The 10118-nt window shown below is 34.4% G+C and overlaps 1 protein-coding gene across 1 annotated transcript in view; it reads left to right on the top strand.

The window, feature by feature from the left end:
- Nucleotides 1-4948: 4948 nt before the first annotated feature.
- Nucleotides 4949-10118, top strand: part of Smp_001100 (hypothetical protein) — a gene marked incomplete at its 3' end in the record, with an annotated part of 88121 nt that continues 82951 nt past the window's right edge. Inside the window, exon 1 of the mRNA XM_018795185.1 lies at nt 4949-5202. Within this exon, the coding sequence (XP_018649523.1) occupies nt 5126-5202 (77 nt within the window). The 5' untranslated portion in view covers nt 4949-5125. The remainder of the gene's footprint in view (nt 5203-10118) is intronic.

Below are 10118 nucleotides of genomic sequence, written 5' to 3'. Positions count from 1 at the left end.
TAAAACTCTCATATCTTTCTGTCATTATATCATTTATTCGACTATCTCCTAGTTTCATAATTGTATTTTCAACTGAACGAGCTGTGGAAATCTTATTTTATTGACTGGCGATTGATCATTACACAATCATTCATTTCTATCTTTATTTTTCGCCATCAATGATATAAGATGTTCTTCCACGTGAGGCATAACCTCGTGAAACATCTTTATTTAGTCTCTAAAATTTATTTACATCTATGTTATACTGTAATGCGGGTTACTGATTTCCACATAAGTAGTAGTATATTACGATGGTCGGGCATTGAATGTATTTCAGTAGAAGATCGAGAAGGAGAGAATGGGAACGGCACGCATTTGCTACGAAAATCAGAGACAATGGATTGATATTTCCAGAAGGAACAGTCATGATTGAGTCTATGGTTTGATGGTTTGCAAATTAATTATTTATTATATGGTTCTCATATTTTAATGTGATATTCTGTAATGTTGTACTACAGTACGTTCGATTGTTCCCACTCGTGTTCTTGTTCACTACAATAGTAAACTGATATATAAATTCATTTGGTATTATTTACTAGTATCTTCTCATTATTGTTAAGGACTTCAGTTGATCAGTTTCTTTGTCGGCATATGTATATACTGTGCGGACTGACTCGATATTGTCTTAAATCACAAGCTTAATGGGTAAAGATGGACGGTAGCTACCAATTGAATCCAGAACATACATTTCGTCCTATTTGAGACTCGTCAACAACATCCAGCTGATTTATGTTCAAAATGAACTTCAACGAAACTCATTTATATTAGGGTTTTCAGAGTTTTAATTTTGACGGGAAAGAAAGTGAATTGTCAAGCTATTTAACTGAAAAACCATGCTATTGTTCCCCTTCAATTCAAAGAAAAGTTAAGTTTAATGAATTGTTTTATTTTCAATAGTTATTCAATCATTGTTACTGATACATAAATTCATTTGGTTATTATTTACTAGTATTTTCTCATTGTTGTTAAGGACTGCAGTGGATAAGTTTCTTGTTGGCATATATGCATACTATGCGAACTGACTTATTACTGTTTTGAGTCACAAGCATTATGGATAAAGATGGATGGTAGCTACCAATGGAATCCACGACGTTCGTTTCGTCCTATTCCGGACTCGTCAGCAACATCAACGGAACTCATTTATGTTGGTTTTAATTTCGAAACAATAAATGTTTTGTAAGCAACTGATTAAGTGAGATAAAGTGAATTGTCAAGCTATTTAACTGAATCACTTTGCTATTGTTCACCTTCAATTCAAACAATAGTTAAGTTCAATCAATTGTTTTATTTTAATAAGCTATTCATTTCAATCTTCAATTGTAAATATTCAAAATTCAATAAAAATAATTATAACGATATTATTAAATGGATTTCATTTTTCGCGCCTGCGCACACACACACTCACGCGCACATACACACACACATTCATAAAACATGAGTAATAGCTAATGTAAACAAAAAAAAATTATTGAACATTGAATCACTAAGATGATTTATGAGCAGAACACAATAAAGTTTGTTTAAAAAACAAGAATTAAAATTCCGCTAAATTTAAAAAAGTTGTTTTTATAAACAAAAAGAGAAAGTGAAAATAAGAAAATGGATGATTAATGAAGGAATTTTTTTTAATATTTAAAACAAACAAACAAACATGAAATTTCATAATTCATTAGTAGTATGTTATATGTACGAGGTGTTTACTAATCAATTCTAACAAATAAAAGTACCTTATATAGTGTTTTTCTTTTGGTTTTATTGTACTGTAGTGTGAGTTACTTATATCTATATAAGTAGTATATGATGATGGTCATGTATAGAATGTATTTAGATAGAAGATTGATAAGGAAAGAAGTGAAATGGAACACTATTGGTATGGAAATGTATGAATAATGAAATAAGAGAAGATGGACTGATATTTACAGAAGGAACAATCAAGATTGAGACAATTGATTGATAGTTTGCAAGTTAACTGTTAACTGTATGGTTGTCAGATTTTAGTGAGACAGTCAGTAATATCCAAGTCAAATACATTCGATTGTCCCCAATCGTGCTCTCATTCCCTACGGTTGTATTAGGTTGGTTCGTTTAAAGATAGATGCTGTTGTGTAATGTAGTCACAATTTTAGTCATTTCAATGTTTCATTATGTTATAACGTGTGAGTGCCAGTTGTTATATCGATTGCCTGTGTGCCCTCTTTAGTATATGAACGTGCTGATTACCGCCAATGAGAGAAAAGCGAGTTATCAATCGGAGCAATGATACATAAGATCATACAAGCAGTCTTGATTGCGTATCGGCCCTGCTATATGCCTAGCCCAGCCAGTTAAGTCCAGAACACCAATAATAGCCTCGGCAATATGAATCATTATTCACAAACATACTGGGTTTATATACCAACCAAACAGACCACATCGTACCATAAAATAGAAAAATAACATTTGTACAATAATTGGCCAATGTAACTGTAAATAGTGGGAAAGTAATCAATAATAATAGTTCAAAAGTCAAAATAAAGCTAATGATAAGAAGAACACGAATACGATTAGGTCACTTATTTAACAACTATCCAATAGGAAATAGGCATATTACATTTGTCCATAAATAGACCTCAGATTTACCATTCATAATTCACCAGGGGATATAACAGATTAGAAACTGGATAATGTTTACTATTAGATTTTAATTTGTTTAATGACCCTTTGTTGAGTTACTTTCTGATGTAGCTATTTTCATATACTAAAAGATTTTAATAGTTGAATTCATGAATTGATTAAAGCTAAACCATTATTGGATTTCTGAAGAGATGGATGGCCGTTTCGTCCTAGTACGAGAATCCTCAGTAGTGCGTATTCACGATCCCGTTCGAGAGATTTGAACCTAATGTTATGAATTAGGAAAGGGCCAGGCTAGCGTCTTTATTGGTCCTTTATCCGCCTAGCCCTTCCAATTGAGTCCAAAACACCGATTACAGCTACTACTGTGCGAATCATTTATTTCAAGCATACTCGGTTTATATACCAGTCAGACAGAACGTATTACACCATAAAATAGAAAATAATATTTGTACAAGATCAAGCCAAATGTGGCTGTGAACGTAGGAGACAATGATCAATAAATTGAATATAATTTAGGAACAGTAAATTGTGTCATAATGCTTTATAGGTCAAAATGAAACTTATAATAAGAGGAATATAAATACATACAATTTAATCACTGAATAGTTATAGAATAAGAATATACATAGAATAATAGTCCATTATTAGATCCCAGATGTTATCCGTACTTAAATCTTCAGTAGGACATAACAGAAATCATTGATGAAACAGCATAGCATGTACAATTGGGAATTCTACAATCATGTTCTTGAACTAGCTTTTAGCATAGATCTGAACAATATATATATTTCAATGTTACAGAAAGTCAGTTCCAATCTGATTAACTCTTCAGCTTTAAGATGAACTTCGAAGATTATAGATATGCTTGTTAACAAGTGTTCATTATATTGAATTTCGAATTCAAAGATCCATACTAATCATTTATAATCTGGTAATCAATTATAAAAAACGTCGATCCCTGATATTTTAGTGAGCGAGAACTTAAGTGAGAACAGTTAAATGTATTTGAACACAAAACATTACAGAATTCCTCAATAATATCTGAGAACCACACAGTAAGTTCTTTATTTGTAAAATGTCAACCAATCGTCTCAGATTTCATTGTTCTTTCGTTTCCACACAAATCATTCTTTGTTCCCATTCTCTTTTCTTCGATCTACTTAACTTTGTGCCTCTAGGCATTTCACTGTCGATTGATGAAGCATACTACTTATATCTATCGACATCAGTGGTACACATCACAATATAGCATTCATATCCTTTAAATAACACAATATAACATTTATATTATCCAAAAGTAATTATACTATTAATTTATTACTTACTTACTTACGCCTGTTACCCCTCGTCGAGGAGCATAGGCCACTCACCAGTATTCTCCATCCAACTCTGTCCTGAGCCTTCCTTTCCAGTACTTTCCAGTTGTTATTTATCCTTTTCATATCTGCCTTTATTTCCCAGCGTAATATGTTCTTTAGCCTACCTGTTTTCCGCTTCCCTTCAGGATTTATTAATTTATACAAAATACAAATACTATTAGCGTTTTTTTCTGGTTAGCGTTAGTTGTCTACGCAACATACTTCGGATCCGATGGCCAGATACTATCAGCAACAAGTTACTGTGGGAGACAACAAACCAGATTCCAGCAGAGGAAGAAATCAGGAAGAAGCGCTGGAATTGGATTGGGCACACTTTGATGAAATCACCCAATTGTGTCATAAGACAAGCCCTCACATGGAATCCTGAAGGCCAAACGAGAAGAGGAAGACCAAAGAACACATTACGCCGAGAAATAGAGACAGACATGAGAAGAATGAACAAAAATTGGATAGAACTAGAAAGGAAGGCCCAGGACAGAGTGGGTTGGAGAATCCTGGTCGGCAGCCTATGTTCCATTGGGAGTAACAGGCGTAAGTAGGTAAGTACAAATACTCTTTTTACCATGTTATGTAATAAACATAAATGAAAGTACAAATGTGCAATTGTTTTAGAAAAAAAAAGTTAACCAAATAACTAGCCAATCATATCACGGTTGGCTCTTTTTTCAAATCGCCCACAATAAAAACGTTTTTTTTAATTTTCACATTTTCGATAGTAACTATCGTAATTGTTATTACATGTATACAAACATGTGTGCGTATATGCGTGTGCGTGTGTGTGTGAGTGTATGTGAGTGTGTGCATAGACATGTATTTGTGTATTGGATACTTGTATGAACATACTAACAATACATTTGATTATAAATAGTCATTACATAATAGATAACTTCATTAGTAATTATCAGTAATCATTACACTTTTACTGCTCGAACCCTTTTGTTAAATACCGGGAAAAAAAGGAGGGAAACATGGGATTCATTCTAGAAATTCAGTAGATTACATAATCATACTTGGAAGATACATAGTTATATTCGAATAATTGACGTTCCTATCATATAAATATATATATACAAGATAGTGACTATTGTTCAATGAATCAAAATATCATTTTATTATATTCAATTGTAATATACTACTTATATGTTGATTACAGTTATGGTATAAGAAGGTAAGTCAAATTGATTAATTAATGTAAACTTTTGGATGGTTCTATATATCTGACTACGTTTGAATTGTAAAATGATTGCTATCAGAATATACATTCCACGAATCTTCGTATGAAAACCACCGACTTATATCGTGTTAGTGAGTAATGGAATGAAATAAATCAGAAAGGGGTTTTGTGGAGAATTTAGTATCTTCATTGTTGAAATCATGAGTCAATTGAAGGTAGATCACCATAGAAAACCTGGAAACATTGGATGGCCGTTTCTGCATATTATGGGACTCCTCAGCGTTGCGCATCCACGGATTGGTTATAGTTAGACATTAAAACCGTTGGATACCGGCCAGTTCAGTAGTCTATCGGTTAAGTTTTCTGGCGCGAGACTGGTAGGTCCTTGGTTCGAATCTCACGAATGCGGGATTGTGGATTCTCACTGTTGAGGAATGAAATAAGTCAAATACGAGAATGAAGTTTTAAATAATTATACTTTGTACAATCGCTGATCCAGATAAACGAACGAAGTAACGAAGTGAAGCGAATGATGAGAAGAGAGTGAAGCGGAATGATACACAGTGGAGAAAGCATCTGAGCCAACTACTTCTTCATCAACCCTTAATCAATATTTAAAGCCAGATAAAAATAAGTTACAGACATGTGGTAGGATAAGAAGTGTAAATACACATGGAAGAGCATAAGCCGCTCACCAGCATTCTCCATCCAACTCTGTCTTGGAAAACACTTTCCTGTTCTTTCCAGTTAACATTCATCCTTTTCATATCTGCTTCTATTTCCCGGCGTAATATGTTCTTTGACCTTCCTCTTTTCTGCTTCCCTTTCGAATTCCAAGTTAGGGCTTGCCTTGTAATGCACATTGTTGATTTCCTTAATATATGTCCTATCCACTTCCAACGTCTTTTCCTAATTTCCTCTTCAGCTGGAAGCTGGTTTGTCCTCACACACACACATATGCTCATATAAAATTAGTCAATGTTGATTAGTGAATAATTAACATGGTCAAAATGTGACTCATGAAGAATAAATAAACTAGTCTGTCCAGAAGCTAGAATAAGGTATATGGGCCTAAGCATAGTAACCGACACTACCATTTCACGAATTTTTTCGTTTTAATTATTGATGAATTGAATATATATATGTAACATTATAGTTGAAATAATGAGTCAATCGAAGCTAGACCACCATGGAAAATCTGGAAGCATTAGACGGCCATTTCGTCCTATTATGGGACTCCTCAGCAGTGCACATCCACGATCCCGCCTGGCGAGATTCGAACCAAGGACTTATCAGTCTCGTTCGCGAGCGCTTAACCGTCCAATGCTTTCAGGTTTTCCATGGTGATCTAGCTTTAATTTAACTCATGATTTTAACTATAAAATTACTAAAATCTCCACAAAACCGCCATCTGAATATATATGTGAGAAGAAATGATTGGAGATTGTTCTTTTATACATACAAAATACAGTTAAACAGTGAAAAGAAGAAATTATACATAAAGTTTAGTCGATAAAATGATATCAGAATCTAGATCAAATTCATTTGATATTGCTTACTTGTATCTTCCTGGATAGGACGAAACATACGTCCAGGATTCCACTGATAGTCATCAATCATCTTCGCTTCTAGATATACAGATCAATTTAAAATAATCAAATAGTGTTAATATTGACTATTATTTTTCTGGTTAGTGTTTTTGTTAAGCGAGTTAGTATTCTACGGGATGGGGGTCGTTAATCCCATGCACAACCCTCCTTCTTTATCTGGGCTTAGGACCGACAGTAGCCCCCAGAAGGAGCAACAGGCGGAGTTGTTGTTGTCTAGCTTCAATTAACTCATGATTTCAACTATATAAAATTACTAAAATCTCCACAAAACCCCCTTCTGATAATGATCATATGATCACTAATGACTGGCTCCATGAGGTATTTCCTGGTGTTCTAGTGAGAAGCAGTAACCAGTGGAGTTCAACCAGATCTGTTGGAAGATATCAACTCACTGAAGACAATGGTGAATGGTTTCTCAACTACGTGGATCGGTTGAAGTTAGACATCAACACTATCGGATGACGGCCGGCTCAGTTGGTCTATCGGTTAAATGCTCGAGCGCGAGATTAATAGGTCCTGGGTTTGAATCTCTCTCGCCTTCGGTATCGTGGATACACACTGCCGTCCAGTGCTTCCATGTTTTCCATGGTGATCTAGCTTCAATCGACTCATGATCTCAACTATATAAAATTACTACAATTTCCACAAAACCCCCTTCTGATATTTACTAGGAAAAGAAATCCTTTTTTTTTAATTACAGTCTCACAGCTCGGCTTTTCTTTCCACAAAAAAAACAATAAAAAACAAACGAAAAACCGGTACATGTAGAATAAAAAAAAATTTATTATCAAAAACATGCTGAGATTATATTCCATATAGAAACAAAGAAACAGGCTCTTTTTTTCTTCTCTCTTCTTTCTTTTCTTTTTTTTTTTCAAAAATCCCAGACAAACTTACTTGAAAAAAAGAAAAAAATTAAATTGGGGGAATTAGTTTTTTTTCGAAAAATTTTTACAAGTATTTACAATGAATTTAATAGGGTATATATGATCTTTTAAAGCCTGAAAGCACTGGACGAGACTGAAAGGTCTTGGGTTCGAATCTCATGGGGTGTGTTGTGACTTGATTGAGGTCGTCACCAATTTGTTATGATTTTACAAAATAAACAAAGGATGTATCCTAATTCGTTATTGATTTTTATGTCCGGCTTTTTTATTCACGTGAATTATCCATCAATGAAAATACGACTTCTTCGATCTTAACACTGTGACAATCAATGACGTTCGATTAGTATGAGTAATCTAGGGTCCTTATTGGCCCTTTATCCGCCTAGCTCGTCCGCTCGAGTTCAGAACACCAATGAAAGCTTCTGTTATGCGAATCTATGCGAATCATTTATTTCAAGCATACTCGGTTTATATACCAGACAGACAGAACGCATCACACCATAAAATAGAAAAAAATATTTCAGAGGGAGTTTTGTGAAGAATTTAGTATTTTCATTGTTGAAATCATGAGTCAATTGAAGCTAGACCACCATGGAAAACCTGGAAGCACTGGACGGCCGTTTCGTCCTATTATGGGACTCCTCAGTGGCAGTGTGCATCCACGATCCCGCACTCGCGAGATTCAAACAGTGAAAATACTAAATTCTCCACAAAACTCCCTCTTATCTATAATCATATGCTCACTAGTGACTGACTTCAAGAGATATTTCCCTGAGTTCTAGGGGGAAGCAGTGGCCAGTGGAGTTCTACCAAGTCTGTTGTATAGATATCAACTCACTGAAGACAATTGGTGAACGGTTGCTCAAAATCGTGGATTGGTTGAAGTTAGACATTAACACTATCGGACGCCGGCTCAGTGGTCTATCAGTTAAGTGCTCTGGCTCGAGACTGGTAGGTCCTGGGTTCGAATCTCGCGAGGCGGGATCGTGAATGCCGACTGCTGAGGAGTCTCAGAATAGAACGAAATGGCCTTCCAGTTCTTCCAGGTTTTCGACGGTGGTCTAGCTCTTATTGACTCATGATTTCAACAGTGAAAATAATATTTGTACAAGATCAAGCCAAAAAGTGTCTATGAAAGTTGGAGACTGTAATCAATAAACTCAGTATAGTTTAGGAACAGTAAATCTTATAATAATAATCAATAGGTCAAAATGAAGCTTATAATAAGATGAATATAGATATACATAATCTATTTACTGAATAGTTATACAATAAGAATATATATAGAATAATAATCCATTTGTAGGTCCCGGAAATTATCTGTAATTATGTTTTCACTAGGATATAACAAGGTGGGATTGTGGATGTGCACTGCCACTGAGGAGTCCCACAACAGGACGAAACGGCCTTACAGTGCTTCCAGGTTTTCCATGGTGATCTAGCTTCATTTGACTCATTATTTGAACTATAAAGTTATATATATACAATTCACTAATAAGTAAAACGAAAAAAACAATATTACTAGTCTCCACGTATTCTTTTGAAATTTCAGTCAACGTTGAGTATTTAGTTAAACAAAATAGTGTTCAAATGTGTTCAATCCATGAACTCGTAGTGTCGGTTGCTATGTTAAACTCACATAGCTTATTTTAACTTTAAGAGAAGTCAATTTACTCCTTTTTGAGTTACATTTTAACCTTGTTAATCATTTGCTCATCAACTTTGATTGTTTTTATATGAGCATACGGGTGTGTACACTTCTTATCCTATTCACCACATGTCTGTAACTTATTTTCACCTGGCTATAAATATTGATCAAGGCTTGATTAAGAAAGCGTCTCAGACGCTTTCTCCACTGTGGGTCATTTCGCTTCATTTACTTGTCTTCTCATCGTTTTTAGAAATATTTACAATGAACCTAATAGGGCATATACGATCTTTTAATATAGTAAGATATATTTAATGAAGTTATGTTCCAGGAACTGTATGGAATCAGTGTATATAAGTTAATGAATTTATGGTAAGTTACATCACTTGATCTAAGAATCCTTTCAGTTATTTCTGTAGGATGTGTAGTGTCGGTTGCTATGTTAAACTCATATAGCTTATTCTATCTTCTGGACATGTCAGTTCATTCATTCTTCTTGAGTTACGTTTTGACTTTGTTAATTATTCGCTCATCAACATTGACTAACTTTATATGAGCATATGTGTGTGTACACTTCTTATCCTATTCATTACACGTTTGTAACCTAATTTTATGTGGCTATAAATATTGATTAAGACTTGATTAAGAAGGAATTGGATCAAATGCCTTCTCTACTATGGGTCATTTCGCTTCATTCTCTTCTCTTCTCATCGTTCGCTTCACTTCATTCCTCTGATTGTCTATTCACATCAACGTTTGTATAAG

Source organism: Schistosoma mansoni, chromosome 1 (assembly GCF_000237925.1).
Source record: "Schistosoma mansoni strain Puerto Rico chromosome 1, complete genome".
NCBI lineage: Eukaryota > Metazoa > Platyhelminthes > Trematoda > Strigeidida > Schistosomatidae > Schistosoma > Schistosoma mansoni.
Note: the sequence above shows the minus strand (reverse complement) of the source record. Positions and strands in the feature narration are given on the sequence as shown.